At 36.2% G+C, this 24909-nt stretch overlaps 1 protein-coding gene across 2 annotated transcripts in view; it reads right to left on the bottom strand.

The window, feature by feature from the left end:
* Positions 1-200: 200 nt before the first annotated feature.
* LOC134653141 (myosuppressin-like) overlaps positions 201-24909 on the bottom strand; it is a 34158-nt gene continuing 9449 nt past the window's right edge. The window contains exons 1-3 of one of the 2 annotated variants that reach the window (XM_063508458.1): positions 9055-9132; positions 1327-1520; positions 201-547 (exon numbers count right to left, since the gene is read on the bottom strand). In XM_063508458.1, coding sequence (XP_063364528.1) covers positions 456-547; positions 1327-1520; positions 9055-9068 — 300 coding nt within the window. In that variant the 5' untranslated portion in view covers positions 9069-9132 and the 3' untranslated portion in view covers positions 201-455. Of the gene's footprint in view, positions 548-1326; positions 1521-9054; positions 9133-24909 lie in introns of those variants that run through there. The other variant, XM_063508467.1, reaches the window with a different exon arrangement.

Here is a 24909-nt window from a genome sequence, read left to right as displayed (position 1 = left end):
TATTTTACTTGATTATCGTGTAGAAGTTACCTACTGTCAAATGCTATATATATTTATCAAAACATATTTTTCAACAAAAAAATATATAAGAGTAGGTTTATATGTAGGTAATCATATATTCTTATCATAGTATAAGAAAAATATATTACACATCTAAATTACAATTTTACAGGAAACTTTATTCAAATCAAAATCGCTAAGCTTGTCATAAATATGTATTTATTTAAAACATCATTAATAATTATAATTACTCTTACTTACCTACAACGAAGTGCGACAAAATGTTGACAACAATATCGTTACTTATAATAACACAGCGCTAACATTTAAATTGGAGAGAGAGGTCGCTAGTTTCGGATACCAGACATAGAGTTAGTATAAATATTTATAAATGTTTTGGACGAAGGAGCGTGTCGGCGGGTGTCTTAGGCGCGGGACGCGCGGGGGCCGCGGCGTCAGCGGCGGCGGCCGAAGCGCAGGAACGAGTGCACCACGTCTTGTCGCTTCATACCGGAGTCAAGTAGCTGGGGGTAGTCGCGAACTAGAGCTGGACAAAGAGACACGTGGTCAATATTTTGTCCTCGAGCACACAGGGTATAGTTAGAATTTTTTAAGGTGTCCAAAGTTACTTAAGTATTTTTTTAAAGTGTTTTCCCTGAATTCAGACATCTTAAAACAATCTAATACGGTTTTATGTAGCAAGAGTGTATGTTGAGCAGTGAGGATAGACGGACAGTTAGCCCAGGAAAAGATGTACCTACAATTTTCAGCGCAATGACATCCCTGTTGTTCTTTTGTAATACTATTCTTATCCGGGTGTCAGGCAGCTGTTCGTCGGTGAAGGTCGAGGTAGCAGGCCTACAAAGCGGCTTTAAAATCAGTGTCTTGCTCTCAGAATCGCATTCCTTTTGGGTAACGCGATTACTTAACTCCTCACGCCAATTCCTGGGTTTAGTTGCCAAGCAGACCCCAGGCTCCCATGAGCCGTGGCAAACTGCCGCGACAACGCGAGGAAAATGATGATGATGATATTAAAAGATAAGACTAAGATGGCTAAGGTCTGCGACTACTAGACTTTGATAAGTTTAGGTCGTCGTTAGCTCTTTGTACTGATACTAGACATTAAGGTATTTTTATTTATGTAAGCGTATGGCGTAACATTGTAGGCAATTATAACTAAAATAACTTATTAAGGAGATTGAAGGTCCACTTAGACGTAGGTATTTATCACTCTACACACCATTGAACCCGTTCAGTCTCGTGAAGAAGTCTGATATTGGACAGCGATCTTACGAAAACGGAAGAAACACTGGTACTTATAGGTACCTTGGTACTCCGGCACCTGCTCGCCCGCCGCCTCGGCGTACAGCTCGAGGAAGGTATTGAGCGCCTGGCAGAAGCGCGTGGCGCGCGGGTCGTCCTCCACGGCGCTCGAGCAGAGCTGCGCGGGCGCCGCCGCCGCGTGCGCCACCGCCAGCGCCGCCACTGCACACAACGCCCATACACGACACGCGTCACCTCTAAAAAAATGTTTAATATGTTAAAATATGTATTTGTACGGTCACGTCTGAAATTGCCCATATATTAAGGTAGTGTTTACCTACATATTTTTTAATTAAGCCCTTAATTTAATGAAGATTTTTTTTTTTAATCAAATCTACATTTAGTTTTCAGTTATTTTGGGTACCTATTCATTTAGGCATGTCCTATAATATTACATTAAATAAAAAATATTTAGTGATAAAAAACGTCATGTTTTTTGCCGTCCCAACTCGATTGTTGAACTTCTAAAGTATTTTTTACTATTCGTATATAAACTTAACGACGGCAAAATATAGGTAGGTATATAGACTGATATTATGCACTATTATGTTATTAAAACGTATTATGTTTAAAACTAACACACTATTTGAAAATAATTAAAATTAGTTGAGACGAAATCTGAACATAGCGGAATTTTCCATTCCGAATCCGCTATTTGACTGTGTAACCTAAAGTATTATTTCTACTATTTGGTATATTTTACTCAGCCTGGCAAAATTCATCTAAAATTTAATATCTGCAATTTTTTTCATTGAATAATGGCCCGACAAACACCGATACCGAAAGTAACGGAATGGAAGTATACCTACTTAAAGCGGCATACATATGTTTTAATATGGTGCTGTTTTAGTTTATATGAGGAATAATAAGTTAAACAGTAAATCGTGTATCTATTTATTTCTTGGCTAATACTTAGTAATTTCACAGTTGTACAACATTTTTCCTCAAAGTAAAGATACTTTTGCCAAATGTAGCGTAGAACTCCGAGTGTCGGCATCTTGACAAAGGTCATGCGTTATCGCTTATCAGGTCAGTTCGTGTAGGGTGAAATAAAATTGGGGTTTTTCCCACACCCCGCCCGTGCCGCCCTCAAAGGAGCTTTTACGCTCAAAGAAACTACGTACATTCATAAAGAATAATAAACAATGCAAAAAGCATCCGTATTTCTTTGAGGGAGTCTCCAGTTACATGAAGCGCAGAATAACAAGGATATTATTTTACGATATTGCGTATCAAGAATATAGTTACTGCATTTTGCTAGCTTTGACTCCTAGCCGAGAAAACGTAACAGTTAAAAGAATATTGTTTTATCAACCGTAACTAGGTATCTACATTGTATCTGTAGCTAAACTATGCGAGGGTATTTGATTAGGAATAAGTACCTATCTGCAGAAACTATTTCTCCTAATCAAAAGTCGCAAATACTGTGATCTACCTACTAAGACAATCTTTTTTTCCTCACACCGCACGTACCTACACATAATAAAGTGAGGATTTAGGCCAAAGAGTAGATTTACGCTCACTTTATTATTCGATGATTGGGGCAAAGTAATCTGATGCAAATTTTGAGTTGTTTCCTTATGATGGTAGAACTGACTTAAAAATGATGATTTTAAATGATAAATATTTAATAACGTTCAGTTGATTTGGTTTGATTTTGTTTGATATTTTACAGTCAGTATTTTTCTCGTTTGTATGAAGCGCAAGCTCGTCGACATGTGCATCTTGCCCATCCTCACCTATGGTGCCCAAACCTGGTCATTAACTGAGGCTCAGAAATCCCGGCTCAAGGTTTGCCAAAGGGCAATGGAGCGTAGTATCCTGGGTGTCCGAAGATGTGACAGGGTGAGGAACACAGAGCTTCGCTCCGAAACCCGAGTCGTTGACGTTGGGGTGAAGACCGCCAGGCTAAAGTGGGACTGGGCTGGACATGTCTGCCGGATGCATGATGACAGATGGGCCAAAATAGCCACTAGCTGGCATCCCCAGTGTTGTCGAGGCAGAGGCAGACCGAGAAAGAAATGGCGGGACGACTTGGATGCATTCCAGCGGGATTGGCGGGATCTTGCTCAGCACAGGGAGGATTGGAAAAGGAGAGGGGAGGCCTTTGCCCAGCAGTGGGACACACAGGCTAAAAAAAAAAATTCTCGTGTTGGTGTGGTGAAAAAAAATGTGTTTCACTCGGTGGCAAAAATTGTTTAACCCTGACTGTGACTTGAAACCCTCGCAACGCTCAAGATTGCGCTTTACAAACCACTCGCTATGCTCGTGGTTCAATTTTGGAATATTTACTCGCTTTGTCGGGTACCTAACACGAGACGTTAAACAACAACTTTTTGCCCCTTTGTAGGTAAGTAGCTATTCTATTACGCAGAATTAAAAAATGTTTCGCTAAATAATTACAACATATTTTATCATAAATATTGATTTGGCAATGAATTATGGAGCCGTTAATATTAGTAATTCCTTATAACATTTCTGACTGTATATATTTATAGATCGATACCAAGTATTCATAATATCGTTACTCGTCGAAATCTATGTTTGTAAAACGTTCTCCCAAGCCATCCCTATTTGTTATCCTTTGCTCTTTCAAACAAACTAATATTAAAGAAAAAAAACCCACGCATTGGTACCAATATTGTACATACTTGGCTTCTAACCTTTTCCACACATTGGTACATTTGGGTGAAACCGATCCGAAGAATTCCAAATATCACGTGTTATATTGGAATGCCTATGAGTTGAAACGCAAAACTTATTGCCTTTACCAACCTTCTTTGCATTTAATTTATACGTTTTTGGTGACCCTCGAATTTTCTTGTAAACAATAGGGAATATTACGCGAATGTCTGCGTAGGGGGCGCCAAAATAAGTCACAATCTAAGGGTCTACCGCAAACGAGAGAGTCGAAATTTTGTTATGTAACCTCTCTATCACTCTTGCATATTCGAGCGATAAAGAGGCAGATAGCTGAGTTTCGATTTCGCGTTTCCCAGTAGGCCCTTTGTAAACAATAAACCGCCTTGATGTATCAAATTATCAATGTCATATTTGATTGTTTGTGAAAACTTGTCAAAAAACAGTTTAAGGTACAGTATGTATAAGTTACTCTATGGTATACTTAAGTCACTAGTGCTGCTCTCTGGCGGCAAAAGATTGCAGTAATACTGCCTATTACATACTTTCTTTTAACACCTACCGAATCAAAGAGTAGCTACACCACGTAATAATGTACTTATAACAGCTTTACAAGCTGAAATGTAGGGTAGGATTTGATGTATAAGTAGGTTAACTTAATTAAACAATATCTTCATTGCTTAATCATCCCCACAAACAAGGCCAAAAAGGACAACGCGGCGAGATAAGCTCAGTTTGTGAGGCTTTGCGGCGTTATGCCGGAATTACCGCTAATACGTTCGAGCCGATTCGTCTGACACAGATATCAAGTTATTTTCGCAGCTTATCAAATTATGTCTGCTACAAAAGGCCCGATTCGACTTGAGAAAGTGACGTGACGGTGGGCGTCATGACCCTACTTACACGATCGGTGGCGATGTCCCGTCCAAAACATCAAACTTTGGAGGATATTAGTAATAATAGCCATCTACCAACCGACACATCATAATAATTTTATTACCAACCTAGTACCTATTTTTTTGTAAATTATATCTGGTTTTCTGTTGCGATTTACTTGAAAAAAAAAAAACAATAAAAATTAAATAGGTAGTAGATAGTAGTATTTTAAGCGGACCCTGGCGCTAGGCCGGGAAAACGCTAGGTTGAAGAAGAAGAGTAGAGTAGTATTTATATGAAATATTGAAGCCTCTCGTGATCTCAAAATTAGATTAAAATTGTTTTAATTACCTAATTACAAGTACAATTTTAAAGCATTTTTGAAAACGGTAAATTTTAAAGAAGATACCTGCTTATTTATTCTTGCTTTTAAAATATATAAAAAAAACCCTACACATAATAAGATTTGCCGGCCAGTGATTTCTCTCCTACTAGAATCTGTGCGGAAAGAGAAGAGTCGTGGAATGTATTGTGGGCCCCATACATTCCACAACTCTTCATTTTACGCACAGGGGGCCGATTTTTGAATTTCGAACGTTCGAATTTAAAAGCGAGTGGTCGAAAATAATCGTACACTAAAATGTGTCACGATTTTTTTCGCATGATCCTAATAGTACCTATTTTTGAAAGCCACCATTCGTACATATTAGAACAAATTAAATTATTTTCAGAAAATATTTTAATTTGTTGTTATTTCAAGTACCTAGAAACACTTCCAGCCTGGGGCACTATGTATATATATATGGGGTCATATACTAAGAAAAAGTGACCCAAGCATCCACTTGGGTCACTTTTTCTTAGTATATGACATTTATTTCAGTTTACAGTCACCATTCAAAAACTAGCTGAATTAATACTTAAACACAAAAAATCGAATAAATGAATTCCTTTAAGATATTTTTTATTGGCGGTATATAATACAAATGTGACTAAAATGGTGCATTCCTACTTTCTACTATTCTATCAGTAGAATTTCAAAAATAGCATTTCATCGTTTTCCACTGATTTTCGAGTGACGAAATCGAATGGTCGAGATTCAAAAATTGGCCCACAGACTCTACCCACATTAAATCCGTCGTTATATTTGAGTAGGATACCTAGGTTTTTACTTGAAATTTTGACCGGCGATGAATTTGAATGGGCAATCCGGTCCTGAATGAGACCAGTTCATGTAATTACGATAATTAGAAGCCTCTTGCTCGGCCAGTCCGGGATTCATTCCCGGGATCACATAACTTGTATTTGTAATGGTACATTTACGGATTAGACACTAAAGTCAACATCTGTAGTTTATATCCTATATCGTTGTTATATTTTTACAGAGATGTACAAAATGGTTTTAAAAAAGCATTTAAATACAAAATGCAAAATACTTTTCAGATTTACTATTTCAAATGCAAAATACCAAATAGTTTTGCGTTTTGTATTTCAAATGCTAAATGCAAAATAGGTATTTTCAAAATACTTTTTCTAAATAAAATACCTTTTGACCAAATCTCGGATATTTTTATTTATTTTAGGTATTTATCATGAGAAATAGAAACACAATGCCGAGCCGAACAAAAACGTCTAATAACATGGCACCTTATGCATGACATTTTGGTCATAATAACCGGTTTAGACTCTCGCGCGAGCCACGAGACGAGCCGCGAGCCGCGCCACGAGACGCGAGTGTAAGCGGTGGGCTCGCGACTCGTCTCGTGGCTCGAAAGCTCGTCGAGCTCATATAATTTAAACACTAACGGCACGGCATAAGGTTTATAACCAATTGACAAGCCGAAGCCGAGTGTGTCGCGGCGAGCCACGAGACGCGCCGCGAGCCGAGTCGCGAGTCTAAACGGCTATAAGGCGCAGGCGCGCACTCTGACCAAAGAAGAAAAAAAACCGGCCAAGTGCGAGTCGAACTCGCGCACGGAGGGTTCCGCACCATCAACAAAAAATAGAGCAAAACAAGCAAAAAAACGGTCACCCATCCAAGTACTGTCCCCGCCCTACGTTGCTTAACTTCGGTCAAAAATCACGTTTGTTGTATGGGAGCCCCACTTAAATCTTTATTTTATTCTGTTTTTAGTATTTGTTGTTATAGCGGCAACAGAAATACATCATCTGTGAAAATTTCAACTGTCTAGCTATCACGGTTCGTGAGATACAGCCTGGTGACAGACGGACGGACGGACGGACGGACAGCGGAGTCTTAGTAATAGGGTCCCGTTTTTACCCTTTGGGTACGGAACCCTAAAAAGGACGCGCATGGCTAGCAGGCGCCTCTATCGGTCAAATTCGGCAATACAAGCGTCATTCGTTCATTTCATTTTGTTTGACTGGTAATGTTGGCTAAACTTAATCGCAAAGTATTTTGCATTTTGAAATGAATATTAAAAATGCAAAATACATCTCGAAAAGTATTTCAAATAAAATACAAAATGTTTTTTACTAAAAGGCATTTAAATGCAAAATACAAAATAGGTATTTTGCATTTTGTATTTGCATTTTAAATAGAAGTATTTCAAATAAATCGCATCTCTGTATTTTTACTTGCTTAACATAATACATATCAGTTTAATGTAGCCAGCCTGACATGAATAACTTTGTACCAACCGCCTCAGTTACAAGTGTACTAAATATTATATTTAGTTAATGTAGTATTAAGGATAATTGCCATACCCTACCAGGGTGCCATGTGATCTGTTTCTATTGTAACATCTATTATATTGTACCATGGTTTGCAATAAACGATATACTATACTATACTATACACGGTAGGTTAGACCTACAGTTACACCACTATTTGTGAGAATGCCATTCAAACGACAACACTTAGGTCAGCAAGTTGTTAATAGAAAACCCACGAAAATAACCTCGAAATAAAGTAGTAGCCTAAACATGAGACATGTCGTGCCAACGTGTCTGTTTTAATATCATATTTTAAGGACAACTTCGACTATACAAGTGGGTCACCGGGATAAAATATTCCGAGCATATTCCGATCCACTTAGGAGTTTAATATCGGCGTTATGAAGTACACTCAAATTAACAGTAAACGGGCGTGTGTATGCGAGGCACACTAGCTAGGGGGCCTAGCCAAGATGCCAATCGTTTGCGATACTACAACGAAACGTTAAAAATGTCTCTTTATCGCGCTAATTTGTAAGATTGATAGAGAGACAGAAAGGCAACGTGTGTAGATATAATTGGACGTAATGGATGGTAAGTCGCTGCAGACACTTGCTTACTCTAAGTTAACTGCTGGGGGCCTAGCCAAATGCCAATCGTTTATGCTACGACAAGCTATATGCCTTAGTACTTAATAAGTGCATATTAGCTAATATGAATATGGCACTTCTTTCTTTAAATTTTTCCTATAAAAACAGCGTCGGCGGCAAAACAGTGCACGGTATGAAGACGACAGATTTTTCAAATATCTAACGTTAAGGTGCTTCATGTTATAATAACTCGGAGAAAACCAATCTGTTCCGGTGTACCCCACACCAACAGGTTCCATGGAATCATATTCTAAGATTTTCTTTCTTGATCTTCTATCAAACTGTTATTTAAAATACTTAAGTACAAGACAAAAAGATTTTCATACAAACATATACCTACGTAACATACAAATTAGAACATATTGCTTCACAGGTTGATTGGTTGAATTTTTAGTGTCTGATTCGTAGTTTCGTATACGAGTATATGTACCTACTTACTAAAAGAATACGAACTAGTTTACCATGAAATACATATTTTCAAACAATACTTATTTATAAATTACTTCTTATTTTAAACATTTATGATGCAACTGATAATGCGTTTCAACGTCCTCAAATCAAAACAAAGCTATTTATACCTAATAATGGAGGGCATGAGTACTCGCGAGCACTATTTTATCAAATTGGTCATAAATTTGCAAAAATAAAGGAAATACACAAACAAATAAATGGTGAATCAATAAATTTATGAAAAAAACTCTACTTATTTAGTGTGAATGTGTTTCCGTAGATCGTCTACAAAAATGTGCCCATTACCAAAACAATATATAAAGTTAATTACTAAATTAAATCAATACCTATTAAAAATTACAAATGAATTGTACCTAACGTAACCCACCGCGAAAATACTTATTTAATTTACCTAATACATAATAAAATTACACTTACTTACATGTAAAAAGACATCACAATTCCATTAAATTTGAAAAGCAAGAAAACACATAATGTTCTATTTATAAAAGAAACTTTAAGGATTATATTTTGCAAAGCTTATCTAATTCTATTTTTAACCGTCGTCGGTTGAACGGCATTGCAGTTTATCAATGCGATGCGTACGCGCTGCCGCCGGTGACGCGGAAGAACTGGATATTAGGCCTCGTATTCTCTTTGGTGGCATAAGCGAGAATACGTTGAGTCGAGTTCTCAGACGAACCAGTGAAATGAATACCTATGATCTTAAAATCCGTAATAACTTAGGATATATAGGTAGGTCTTGATATACTGGACACATGGTTTGTGAGAAAGTAAGGGAGATTTGATGAAGGGAAAGAGCTTTATTTACTCTTTTATTTATGAACCCCAATTATAGATTGCCCTTTACGTCAGGTAAGATGGCTCTTTATAATACTACTATTTAATTCAGGTAGCGAAGAACTAGCATTTAGAAAGAGGCGCGCGAGGCAAATCGCGCGTTCACAGTTCGAGAGGCAAACTACTAGTGGGTACCCAACTAGCAAAAAGCGCTCTAACAACAGTCTCTAGACTACAATTTTTCGCTCTTATATTGATTTTATATCATCGTCTAAGCCCGGATTTGGGCACAACTTATAAGAGTATTTATTTTAATATCGTTCTAATATCAGTCTAATTGAATGCTGTTTGCACTCACAGTAATCTTTTTCAAAACTAAATTAAGCTGCCTTAGGCTAATATCGCTTTTACGTAAGTATCTTGTAAGCCTACAACTACATAGGCTTATATTGGTCGAACGTAAGTATCTTGTAAGCCTACATATGTAGGCTTATATTGGTCGAACGTAAGTATCTTGTAAGCCTACATAGGCTTAAGTTGGTCGAACGTAAGTATCTTGTAAGTCTACATAGGCTTATATTGATTTGGTTGTAAGGTCACACAGTCTCACACAGAGATTTGAATCATTCTATTTGTGATGTATAAAATATACGGGTGAAATTAACTGCAACGTGACAAAAATATATTAGTGTAAGTGTTTATGAATTATGTTAACTATAATAACCTGCTGTTTATCATTGTGTGTTTATGTTATGGTAAGTATTCACATGGTAAAATATTATTTACTGTAAAGTAGACCGTTTTACACTTCAAACTTCATGCGCCTAATCAAATATGGTATTTGAATATTTTTATAATTATTTTATTTCTTTATTTTGTATTGATAGTCAGCCATTGCTGTAGCTGTATTTTTCAAGCGCACTATTAGAGTCTTATAAGCATTCTGAATACAAATGATATGGCCATGTTGAATAAATTAGGGTTCCTTGCTTTACTTATACTTACAATAGTGTTCCCAAAAACGATTTAAGATCAAACCATCTTATACTGATCTTCACTTTTGTGATATAACTGTCTTGATCCTATATCACTCCAATATCTTACTAAAGTGCTGCTGTTGATCTTATTATAGCTTTGAATAAGATCAGAAATGTACGTACTTACAGTGTTCTTATGCTATGCCGATATTAGTCTTACATTCTTACAATAGCATTTAGAAATCTAATATAAAATTAAATGAACTTAGAGAATGGGGATATAAGACCAGGTACTCTCAAGTTTAATGAGACTTCGTAAATGTTGTTGTAAGAGCAAGAGGCTTAAAATAGTATTATGCCATGTTGATATTACTCTTACATTCTTATAATATCATTTAGAAAGTCTAATATAAGATCAAATGAACTAGCTTAGAGAATGTGGATATAAGACCAGGTACTCTCAAGTTCAATGAGACTTAGTAAATGTTATTGTAAGAGCGAGAGGCTCATAATAGTATTATGCCATGTTGATATTAATGTTACATTCTTATAATAGCATTTAAAAAGTCTAATATAAGATCAAATGAACTTAGAGAATGTGGATATAAGACCAGGTACTCTCAAGTTCACTGAGACTTAGTAAATGTTATTGTAAGAGCGAGAGGCTCATATTAGTATTATGCCATGTTGATATTAGTCTTACATTCTTATAATAGCATTTAGAAAGTCTAATATAAGATCAAATGAACTTAGAGAATGTGGATATAAAACCAGGTACTCTCAAGTTCAATGAGACTTAGTAAATGTTATTGTAAGAGCGACAGGCTTATAATAGTATTATAAAATGCTCTAATATACATATATAAGACTAGGTAATAAGACTAAACTTACTAAAGTGCGTATTAGCTTGTCTAAGACTAATATAAGAGCGATGATATGTTCAAAACAAAAATAAGAGCGCTATAAGCTCACTACTCTTATAAAGTGCGTAATCTGAGACTTTTTTGCTAGTTGGGTACTTATCTAATAATTCATACATGCTGTACTTTTTTTATATTTTATTGCAGATGGCGGCATTGATTGTTTATTGTTGTAATAGCTTTTAGGACATATCTGGTATTCCAGTGAGCCTTTCTAATTCCCCTTTTTAATAAAACTATATATTTTTAAGCGATTCATATCCAATACCGGGATCCCGGTATTGGATATGAATCCGGTATTGATGAAGACAGTTTCGGTATTAATACCGGTATTGTGAGAAGTCCGGTATTTGGAAGCCCTAATAAGTACCATGCATCATAGACCAGACTTCGAGCTAGTATAGGCTGTCTTTCCAGTGAGTATCAAAATTCAAAATTATAACAAAATCACGTGCCAGAATTGTTGTTTGTGAAACAAATGTTTTTTTTTCAGAACTTGAAAAAAAAACATTTGTTTGTTTTTCTGAAAGGAACCTTGACCTTTAATGCCATTAAACGCAATAAAGTATTAAAAAATAAACAAAATTACTTTTCGCCACAGATGAAAACAATTTCAAAAGTTTACTGAGCGTAAGGCGATCACGTGACCGCCACAAAAAGCACGGTGATCACGTGATGCTCTCCATAGAAAACGATGCTCCGGAAGCTCCGGCCCGGTCACGGTCCGGTCTAGCGTGAGTCATCCTTAAGACGTAAGATGTCATTGAGTTTTCACTTCTGCCGGCTCTCCCGGAGTGCAACCCGTTGTTTTTTTTTAATGATTATTAAAAAGCTTTGTTGCTTAGCGATTAAGTATGTCGCTCATAAAGAAAGTTGAAACTGAAGTCATTTCTGTTGGCCTTAAAATACTTTTGCAATTTCCTTCAGTATTTCCTAATGAACAAATTCAAATCTGTAGGTATAGGTATGTATATGTATATTTACGACGCGGACCAACTTGTAGTAGGGTTGAGAAATAGTTTTGGTGAGACACATAACTTTGGTTCCTTTATGAAACTACAACAGATAAGTATGTCTTAATCGTAATTAATATAATACCTTCTCGTCCTAGACAGTATAAATGCAGATACCTAGGTACTGAAAAAAGTTTAGTTACGGGTACCTACCTATACCTAACCTAACAATAATTTTTGATAAATCTTTCTACAATAAGAATTTAATTTAGTATTTTTTACTATTATTTTGCGTGTGTATGTAGGTGCCTACTAAACACTGGAACACATGTCTTACGGAGCCCAATTCGAACAATGCTTATAGGACGTAGTGACTTTTGACACTGACAGATCGGTATCGTATCGCTGTGACATCTTATAAGCACTGCTCGAATTGGGCCGTTAGTTTGTTATAATATGCCACAATTAGCCCAGATTATTTCAATAGATTAGCTATTAGCAATTGTCGAAAAAATATTGAGAGTACGAAGTCTGCAACGATTTTGATAGCACACGCAGTGCAAGTGTTATTTATCATTGTAATAATAAATTAAAATAGTTATGCAATATGGTTCGCAATAAAAGTTTTATTTTTTATATCTAAATTGAACGACCATTTTCATAGATATAATTTGATTTTAAATTCCCTTGCATTGCTGTACTACGAGTAGGTGATACATTGAGCAAAAAGGCTTCCAAGGAAAAAATGTATCTCAAAAACAAGATAAATTTGTATGAAAACGTTAAAACAGAACACACAGAAGCAAAAACGAAAGGTCATTTAAATCAAATTTTAAACAACCGCACGTTTCTTTGAAATGTAAATATTTCATAAACTTATGAAATTGAGGCCTACACCAATTATGGCGGAAAGTGACCCGTATACATGAATACTAACTAGTCATTTGCATGTAAATAAAGTATACTGTCTGTACTTACTGAGTAAACTTCTAAGAAGTTGCAAGTTTTGGCTGAATGTCAAAAAGGCTGCTGAAGTTTTTGACGTGCTAATTTGTGAATATTTGAGCTAATTTGTGAGACCAAAAAAGAGATGGCGGGATTGACGCTTTTTGCAGCGACTGACAGGAACATGCAACAAATCGTGATGAGTGGCGGAAGAAAGGGGAGGCCTTTGCCCAGCAGTGGGACACGAAATAGGCTATATAAAAAAATTAGAATGTCACGGTGATAAGGAATTTGAGAAACTTATTTACCGCCGGGTAGTAGCATAATAAATAAGTACGTTAAACACTATGCACTATATATTGGTTGGTACCTACTCGCAGAAATGCATCCATTTTACTCTAATACTTATAAGATCAAGGGTAACATAAGGTCCAATTGTGTTTATATCAAATAAGGCTACACTTTCAGCACTTTAACATCTGGGTCAAAACCGTAAATGGAACATCCAAGGTTCTTTAGTTTCATACTCGTACAGTTTGTTGTCATCTAACTTTCAAAGATTAAGTTAAATACAACAAAGTACCGTCGTTCGTTTCTTTTATTTTCTAACCATAATCAATGTACACTACATATGTAGGTACCTATATGTATAAAAATGTCCACCCTTCTCATATCACCAATATAACTTCAAATTCAATTGGTCTCCATGTAGCGAAATAGTTGAATCCTTTACAAATTTATGCAAGTTGACATGATTAGTAGGTATAGTTAATTATGAACTGAACCTGCGCGGCAACTCATAAAAAGAAATAAGCCTGTCTCGCAATTTGGTAAGAGCAGTTTATTTCCATTAGGTATAGTTGGGACTTACTGAGATTTAAAAACTAATAAAACAAAACAGTTTTTAAGGCGCCTACACTGCGATAAGTTATTCCACGCCTGTCCACCGGCTTTGGCCCGACACCTTTAATACGAAGTAAATCAGGCGACTGTCGCCCCAAGCTTTATTTGCCCCATGATGCCCCCGTAGTGTCCAAATACATCCTTATTTGTTTCTCTGTTTACGCACACTTATCTGAATTAGTTGTATTAAAGCGCGTCGATCAGAATACGCTTTCGTCTGTATCAATGTCAGGTGAAATTAAATTGGTAAATAAAATGTATTGCTTAGATTCAAAGCGGTTTTCAATAAAGTCACAGTAGATCAATCAGGATACAAAAACTCTTGATATATACTTAATGCCATGGCATGGGTAAAGTCAGTTGCAAAAATGCTTGCTATCTCTAAAAACACTATACTTAATACGATTCCGAGAAAATACATGAATTATTTAGATAGGTATTGTGTTATTGCTTTGTGTAAGGTCGCGTTTTAAAAAAAGCCACTAACTAGGTGTCTTTTTCTACTTAGTATGGTTGTTAGAAAGAGAGGCAAACAGATATTACCTACAGGTTACATACCTTTGTAAAACGCGACCCAATGATTTGCTATATATTTTTTTCCCCTTACTGATGATAGATGACAGAGTAGCTTCTACTTCTAATTATAAAACGTTATTACTTCTATACATAACTTGCACTTCAGTAACTAATTTAAGTTTATTCTTAAGAGCCCATCAATGTGCACACTAGCGCCACTGCTAAATAATCGTGATTATTTAAATTTAACGAAATATATTTTAAAAAGGGGGCCGCTACGGACTGTATCTTGTATTCTTTAATCCATCCATTCCATGCGTCCAAAGTTAAAACGGCCGTTTTTGTTTTGAGTTTATAGATTGACGAATCCAGCAACATAGAAACTAGTTTGATGTATTCAAAAGGTACTTTAATACAAGATACAGTCCGTAGCGGCCCCCTTTTTTTAATATCTTTCGTTAAATTGAAATAATCACGATTATTTAGCAGTGGCGCTAGTGTGCACGTTGATGGGCTCTTAACTAAAACTACAATTATTAGGTATCTACCTACCTGTGTTTGACAACTGAAATTTTGAGATACACATTCACTGCTAGCGCAAGCTACGCGCTACGAGCGTAACCGATGTTACGGGAAAAACCGTTTGTGCGAATAGCGCCCACGAATGGAGAACCCGTCTATAGTTCGTTTTTGAAGTGAAAACTTCTTTAGCGGCGCTGGGCACTTTTTGAGGTGGGGAAAAAATTATAAACTCGAGAGCGTAAGGACCGTAAGGACCACTCAATGACATAATTCAATAAAGCTACATCTTGATGAAATCGCTAATAAAAATGAACTCTAGTACTGGTGAATAAAACTCAAAATACCATGACCAAATATATTTAGATGCGAGGTCGGCAAGGTAACTTTACAATTTCTCGAATTTTAAACAAATAATGCTACATCTAAATGAAATCGCTAATAAAAGTGAACTCTAGTACTGGTGAATAAAACTCAAAATACCATGACCAAATATATTTAGATGCGAGGTCTGCAAGGTAACTTTACAATGTCTATTCGAATTTTAAACAATTAACGCTACAAATTTGAATTTCGAATTTTAAACAAGCGTAAGGCCCTATTCGCATGGCAGCTTTTTCAACGCGCGTTAAAAAAGCGTTTGAATGATACAAATATATAAGAATACATGTGTATTAATTCACACGACTGCGACTGTGACTGATGATGGCTTGACCGTCTGTGTAAAATAGCGAAAGAAAATGAGTGAGTACTTTATAAATATACTAGATGAAAACCCGGCTTCGCTCGGGTGAAATGTAGATATTTCTGTAGTTATCGGTTCAAAAGTAATATTAAAGGCAAAGCAAAGCATAAATTTGTATAGCATCGTTCATTGTGTTTAATAAATATGGGAAATTAAAACTGCAAAAGTCAAGAAAAAATATGTTGACGTAAGACGTAAGACGTTTCGTAGACGGACACGTGACCTGATCAAAAAACTGTTACAATGTCATTGAGTTTTCACTTCTGCCGGCACTCCCGGAGTGCAACCCGTTGCTTTTCTTTAGCATTAGTAATACTTGAAAGAAGGTAAGCGATTTTGACATGTCTTTTAATTGAAAAATACTTTTTAAAAATCAATAACTATTACTTATAAAAGCAGAAGACTATAAAAGATCGTATTAGATTCATAATTGTTACCGTAACTGTTACCGTGTACCGTAATTGTTACCGTGTTATTTACCGTAACTTATTTTTAAAATGTGTTTTTCAATTAAAAGACACATTAAGATTGTTTACCTTATTTCTAATGCTAAAAAAAAACGAAGTATGCGGGTCGCTAGCATTGTGTTAATAATGAATATCTAAGGAGTAACTAGCTAAACACTAACAGATTCTAAACACAATTTCAACACTATGTCAAACTTGCTCTTCATTTAAAGTCTTTGCGCGCCAAAAAGTGACAGCTGCGGCAGTCATGATGAATTGGGCTGCGTCCACATTATGCGTTACCACGAACCCTTGTTAATTACATTGTGAACTAATTGCCAGCACAATAAATATGCAGAGCACAATTCTAGCTTCAACTATTCCCTTTCGTTTACTAATATTTTTTTATGTTTTTATGTGTTTACAGCGCGACGTGATTGCCACATTCATAGTAACATTATAGAACGACGCTTATAAAGTGCCCGCGGGATTGGGTATGTGGTGTGGTGGTATTTCGTCTAGTGGAAAAATAAAGCTTTTTATTGCCGATATCAACGTAATTTTTAAACAACAAACGGGAACTCTGTTGCCTACATCCCATTAATTACAAAATAAATAAAGCAAATGTGTTTGCACTTATATAACAAGACAAAGTTTGATTGAATTCTATCCAATGAACGGAATTTCCTCGGGGAATGACCGGACGTATTGTGAACAAACATTGCTGTAACGATGCCGATTGTTTTAATTTAGAAGTATGATTTAAAATCCAGATTTAAAGTTGTTGCGAAAATGAAGATGATGTTACATGATACCTAAAAATATTTTGACGCCATTCGATTTCTAGCCTACATTTACATACATATAGCTAAAGTCTATTTTTTTATTCGGTAGACTAAAATGACATTTCATAGTATGAAATGACACATGTGTCATCATGTATGATGTTCATACTATGAAATGTCATTTTAGTCTACGGAATAAATAAATAGACTTTAATTATAAAAATAAGTAGTTTTTTTATATATGTCGTTCGGTTGTCATTTGTATTACAGAATTGCTGGCCATCTGAAAAATTAGTCTTAAAATCAGAGGTATAGTACTATAGTACGACAACGTGTAACGAGTAGGTACGTGAGCAGTGCGTATGAATGTGCCAATTACGTAGTACTAAAGTCTATTTTTAAATTTTATTCGGTAGACTAAAATGACATTTCATAGTATGACATTTTATATTCATACCTACTATGAACTGTCATTTCAGTCTACCGAATAAAAAAATAGACTTTAGCGACCGCCGGCGACGGCTTCACACGGGTTAACAAATTATACATATACCTTCCCCTTGAATCAAAATTCTGTCTATTAAAAAAAACCGCATCAAAATCCGTTGCGTAGTTTTTAAGATTTAAGCATACATAGGATAGACAGTCAGTGGAAAGCGACTTTGTTTTATACTATGTAGTGATATGTATTAACCGCTAACCTAGTAATAATAATTTTAACGGCTATCTTACTTTTGTAGTAAAAATTATAAACATTATTTATTTATTCTGAAGAGAAATGTAATTAACATCAGTACCTATCTTGTTTTTATAACACGTTGCCTCCCTTTCACTTTCGAGCTAAAGCATATTTAATTGTTTTGCATATGACTAAATTTTTATTTTTGTTTTTACTTGGGATAAAGAAATACAGTTTCAGTGAGTTACAAGTTTATTTAGGTACAACAACAACAAGTTTTTCGACTCCTTTACTTAAGTTTTCAACGAGAATTACTGACTTTTATTTTGTTAATATTAACATTTTTACATAAAAGTTAAGAAGTCTGAGTTGCGCCAAGACCCAAAAAGTTTAAGGATTCAAAATCGTTAACAAAAAAACTGTAAGTAGGTTAGACAAAGGCATGGAGCATGAAAACGGAATATATACAAATTAGATAAAGAATGAGTGCTTTACAAAGGCAACTTGCTTCGGTGTTGTTCTTTGAACAATCTGGGGGGACACAAAACATGTTTGTATACAACGTATTTAGCAAAGCGTGAAGATAATCTTATTTTATAAAGCTTGTTGTGAATATATGTACTGTAAGGATACAAGATATTTTTGCACAAAAAAAAAATTTTTTTTAAACCGCCAATTTTTAAACTATTGTTTTTGTTTTGTTTGCATTGCTATTGCAGTTTACGAGCATAACCTGTCCATTTTACACTGCCCATTGCGGCTGACACATTTGTCGCATAAGTCTCTGACAGCTCACAACGCTCCCCTGGCCCAAATTAATAATTGTAATGAGCATATTTAACTTGTTTGGATTAGTGCAGTTATTTAGTCATTAAATTAAGTAATAGCTCCACTTTGTAAACCTTTAGGGCTCTTGTTTAATAAGAGCAGCTTCTAAATCGTAATCAAAAACAAAACATTCTACAGAAACAGGTACGCGACTTTATTGTTAAGATAATAAGAGTGCGCCAAGGTAATTTTGAACACCTCGCCCGCTTAGTAATCTCTGCTGCTGACTGTAGGTAATTAATTAAAATGAATAATTCATTCATCGGCTTTAATCATTATTATCTACGATTTATTCCAACTTTTCCTCGTTGTTTTTTAAATTAAATACCTATGCATAGATAGGTAGAACAACCGTTATTGTGACCTATTTTTAGGACTGGCACGGAGTAACTATTTATAAATGTACCTTTTCATTTTTAATAACAAGAGTTTGTAAACTACTTTTGGAATTCATCTGATCCCTGTTTTTTGGTACCACAACCTAACTTTAGCGGTTTAATAAAATGGGCTTTCATGTTATTTGCTTCTTGACGTCATTGTATCTAATATAATGACATGAATCCGTCCTTTGATAGCGGTATTAACTTATTTGTTTAGGATTTTAGAACAAAGTTTAACTATTTACTTGTTTTGATTAAGTAGAGAGGACTTGTTGCTTTATAGAGACAGTCGGCGGTACGTTTCTAACAAACCGAATTGTCAGACTGTGAAAGGCTAAAAATACCATGTCCTTAAATTGCTTTTGTTTAAATATAAGTACGTTTTCGATTAGGCAGTAATCTATTTATGTAAATGGTTTCATGATCGAATCGCAAATGCATGATATTATATGCAACTGTTGCATATAATGCAAATTATGCTTAGGTAGGTACTCGCATAAAGTCATCGTCACCTTATTTAAACTAATAAATGTATTGCTGATAATAAAAATAATCGTTATAATTATTATGACGTTACAATGTGCGTATGAAAAAGTTTAATGATTCGATATTTTTTTTATTCCGCTTCATTCATATTTTGAATTACCTAAGTAGTAGTAAGTATACCCTAGGAACCCGCATCAGTAAACTTTTACATGAAAAGGCAAGATGAACCTTGCCTTTGTCAGCCGTAGGTAGGTACCTAGCTACTTATACACTACGTTTGGTGAAGTTTACTTATAAGTTTATTTATTTCTTTTATTTAAGTACATTGGCGAATAAGAGGTATGTAATTGACTGATGTGTTATGGCATTACTAAGGGGTGACACGCACAAAGCTATATACATATACACACATTTTTAAAATGATTATTCAAATTAAAAAAAAAACCAGCCTAACGTTAAACGCACACGAAACAGTATCGGTGTTGCCCTCGCCGACTCCAAAACTGCCGTAACGAGCAATTTACCATTCAAAGCGATGCGAATTTAGATGCCTTTGACAAGTAAATTGTTGCCAGCAGGTGATAATGGGGTAATTTCCCCTAATTTAGGGAAAATGTTAAAGTATCAAATGTGAGACAAATTGCTTTTTTTAACTTTATGTTCCATAATTCAATTCTTTCTACATTTCATGAGTTTTCGGTAGCTAATTTTGTCCACCTGACCTAGGTTATGTAAATGTCCTAGTGTTACCTACTTATATTTATTTAATTAGGTATTAATAAAAGACGTTACAGAGTCCAGATAGCGGGAGTTGAACCTGCCGAGAATAAGTTATTTGTTTAACCAAGCAGCAAAGTTTTGGTTTAACCCTAGTAGGTACTTAAATTGAAACACTGAAACTCTAAACGTAGTGAGCGTTTTAATTTTAAGGCACGACAGTTTAACAACTTTGCTGCTGAGTGAAACATACAATTTTTACCTTGTTGGTTGTAAAACATTACTACTCTTATCCAAATTAATGATATTATAATTGTTTATTGCCACATGTTCAATACATAATATACAAATTAAGTATTTCTCATTTCAAAATCACTACCTACTTAAAAGTAATTTCCTAAGATAGTGAAATGGTCGATAGCGTAGGACGATGGAACAAACCCACAGATATTTACGTGTGCTATTGCACGATGTTTCTAAGATACTATATAGTTGCTGGGAGACCGAGCTTTGCTCGGAAAACATACAAAAACTCAAAAACGCGCTTTTTCCCAGAGATAAGACCTGGGTCGATTTTTCGCCCCCGAAAACCTCCATATAGCAAATTTCATCGAGATCGTTAGAGTCGTTTCCGAGATCCCCGAAATATATATATATATATATAAATAAATATACAAGAATTGCTCGTTTAAGGGTATAAGATAAGATAAGATACGATATAATTTCGTGTATATTTTAAATATGTTAGAATACATATCTGCTAACAGAAACTTTTTCCTCCAGCGTCGTTTACCTACATCAAAGCGGTAAGTTGTACAGATCTAAGCAGGTGGGCACAATAGCCCCTTCATAAAGCTGCCAATAAAGGCCTGTACACACAGGCTAATCCGCTAACAAACTCACTATGAGGATCTACTTATATAAGACGTTTTCTGTTTTATGGATCAGTTTCAAAGAAATTTTGCCATCGCAAGTGCGTTGTATTTCCTACATAATTTTTAACAAAGTTTTTCTTAGGACAAACTTACATTTTAAATATCGCTTTTTATAGTATGTACCTACCTACCTAAATAAAATTCCATAAAATGCAGTATAAATGCATTAAATACCTTTTATAACAATGTTAAAGTTAAGTATTTTATGTTTCAGCGTAAGTTCCGTTCCGTTTATCACCCTTCGGGTACAGATCCCAAAAAACAAAAGCAATAAAAAAGAATAAAAAATTAAAAATAAACAAAAAGAAAACCAAAAGAAAATAACTTAATATAATATCTTTTAAAAAAAAGGGAACCGCCTTCAAAAAACCAACCCACTGAAAAGCACAAAATAATTTTTATATGCCACCCCTATACGTGTCCAGTCCCTATCCCATCGTAAAACAAATTTCTGCCAAAAAGTAATTAATACCTAATAATAAGAAAATTAATAATCATCCGGGTAATTACTTAGTTTATGAAATCGATGCCAAACCAAAATTTTAGAGAACCGATATTTTAGACAACGTTAGTTTACTCATTCTTGTAGGTACTACATACGAGTATTTTTTGTTTCTGATTAGCAGCAAAGAATGTTTTTGTTGGTTTGGCACCGCCTTCAAAAACTAAGTAATTACCCGGATGATTATTAATTTTCTTATTATTAGGTATTAATTACTTTTTGGCAGAAATTTGCTTTACGATGGGATAGGGACTGGAACTGGACACGTATAAGGGTGCCATATAAAAATTATTTTGTGCTTTTCAGTGGGTTGGTTTTTTGAAGGCGGTTCCCTTTTAAAAAAAATATATTATATTAAGTTATTTTCTTTTGGTTTTCTTTTTGTTTATTTTTAATTTTTTATTCTTTTTTATTTATCATATTTTATTTTTTACTTTTTAGTGATAGGTACTTCATTTATTTTAGGTTCTGGGCTAAAATACTAGTTTGTTAGGCTCTCTATTTAGTTTTGGGTACTACCTACTAATGTTGGTGATGGCCTAACTCGATGCTAATCGCAAGAAAAGTCAAAACATAATATGACATTCCGGTGCTAAACGATTTGTATGTATATTGCTCCCACTTCCACTGCCACTCCCACTTCCAGTCCCAGTCCCACTTCCACTCCCATTCCCAGTCCCAGGCCGGGTCCGACTCCCACTCCCACTGTTTTATCTAAATCGGTTTCTGCAACTTAAATTTGATGGTAGGTATACCGATAGCATCGCTACCACCGGCGCGCTCTTTTTTTCTTCCGTGATCGCCACATACCGGGTCCAATTGGATTTTCAAATAATCCATGTACTGTACACTAAAACCTTCTCCAGAATATACCAAAAACTTTACTGAAAACCGCATCAAAATCGGTTCAGCCAAACGCGAGATAATCACGAACAAACATACATACATACAAACATATGGGTCAAACTGAGAACCTCCTTTTTTTTAAAGGCGGTTAGAAAAAAGTTGATCGACCCACCTAGTGGAACTCTGCAACATAGGCATACGACGACAAGTCGGTTAACCAAAACAATGTGTGCCTATGTTGCACCAAACCTGAGTTCCACTAGGTACAGTCAGGTTTCAGCATCAGCTCTATCTTGGGTACTGCTCTCCCAAGTGCTCATCAAGGCGAGTCGGATGACCAAAGCAGCGTGTGCCCATGTTGCACCAAACTTGAGTTCCACTAGGTACAGCCAGGGTTCAGCATCAGCTCTATCTTGGGTACTGCTTTGCCAAGTGCTCATCAAGGCGCGTCGGATGACCAAAACAGCGTGTGTCCATGTTGCACCAAACTTGAGTTCCACTGGGTACAGCCAGGGTTCAGCATCAGCTCTATCTTGGGTACTGCTCTCCCAAGTGCTCATCAAGACGTGTCAGATGACCAAAACAGCGTGTGTCCATGTTGCACCGAACTTGAGTTCCTCTAGGTACAGCCAGGGTTCAGCATCAGCTCTATCTTAGGTACTGCTTTGCCAAGTGCTCATCAAGGCGCGTCGGATGACCAAAACAGCGTGTGTCATTGTTGCACCAAACTTGAGTTCCACTAGGTACAGCCAGGGTTCAGCATCAGGTTTATCTTGGGTACTGCTCTCCCAAGTGCTCATCAAGACACGTCAGATGACCAAAACAGTGTGTGTCCATGTTGCACCAAACTTAAGTTCCACTAGGTACAACCAGGGTTCAGCATCAGCTCTATCTTGGGTACTGCTCTCCCAAGTGCTCATCAAGACGCGTCAGATGAACAAAACAGTTTGTGTCCATGTTGCACCAAACTTAAGTTCCACTAGGTACAGCCAGGGTTCAGCATCAGCTCTATTTTGGGTACTGCTCTCCCAAGTGCTCATCAAGACGCGTCGGATGACCAAAACAGCGTGTGCCCATGTTTCACCAAACTTGAGTTCCACTAGGTACAGCCAGGGTTCAGCATCAGCTCTATCTTGGGTACTGCTCTCCCAAGTGCTCATCAAGACGCGTCAGATGACCAAAACAGCGTGTGCCCATGTTGCACCAAACCTGAGTTCCATTGGGTACAGCCAGGGTTCAGCATCAGCTCAGCTCCATGTATACTAAAACCTTCCCCAGAATGTAACAAACACTTTTCTGAAAACCGCATCAAAATCGGTTCAGCCAAACGCGAGATAATCGCGGACAAATATACATACATACATACATACATACATCTAGTGTTGAGTCGCTCACTCGTGAGGCACCTCATTTGTACCACTCATTTTGTTAATTTGTCGCAGTACTTCGTACCGCAGAAATGTCTTACTTCACTCCTCTATTCATTTTACTCATTTACTCGCGCGCATCACAAACACCTCTTGCCACACAAATCATTCACACACTTCAAATTTCAAAAAAAATACTCTTATCCGTTCATATTCATTCGCGAGTCTCGCGACCGTCAAAACTCATACACTCCTCACAACTCGCAACAGAGTCCCTGGATCGCGCGAAGCGCTAGGTGCTCGCCTGCTCGCCGACACTCAAAACTCAAATGTCTCAAATGAAAAAACGAGTAATGATCCACACTGTCAACTGCCGAACTACAAACCTTATTGCAACGACAAAAGGTCCACCGAGAAATGCGTTGAGTTTGTACCACTCACCGCCTCTCTGTGACATGAACCCCTCAAAAATCCTTTCAAAATGAAACAATGAATTAGAAATACCCAAAAAGGGAGTGAGACCAACACGCGACGTACTTCAATATCGCTTCGCGTCACCACCGAAAATACGTTAACAATTAAACACGAAAGACAACAAGCGTAAGCGCAGCAAGCTTTCATACATCTTAAAAAAAATTGTCGCTGTTGGAATTAATGGAATAGTTGACGCTGAAAATATGCTAGTACCTCACCTCATTTGAAGTAAGACATTGTAACACCTCATTTTAGAAAATGAGGTACTCATACAAACTCATTTTAAATTGATGTCCTACCCATCACTAATACATACATACAAACATACGGGTCAAACTGAGAACCTTCTTTTTTTTGAAGGCGGTTAAAAATTGTAAAACAAAAGAGCGTTTATTGGCTACGTGCGAAGTACATGGTGGGGGGTAAGTAAAGCGATCGCAGCGCATGCGGTGGTGAAAATTGGAACTAAAAAAAGGGAGTCTTAACATTTCAAGTTATATGGCTCGAACTGCAACTTTAATTTACGATTACTTCTGAGATATTCATTTAAATTGTATGGTGTAATGGACCATT

This window comes from Cydia amplana, chromosome 1, assembly GCF_948474715.1.
Source record: "Cydia amplana chromosome 1, ilCydAmpl1.1, whole genome shotgun sequence".
Lineage (NCBI taxonomy): Eukaryota > Metazoa > Arthropoda > Insecta > Lepidoptera > Tortricidae > Cydia > Cydia amplana.
This window is presented reverse-complemented; position numbering and strand designations above follow the sequence as displayed.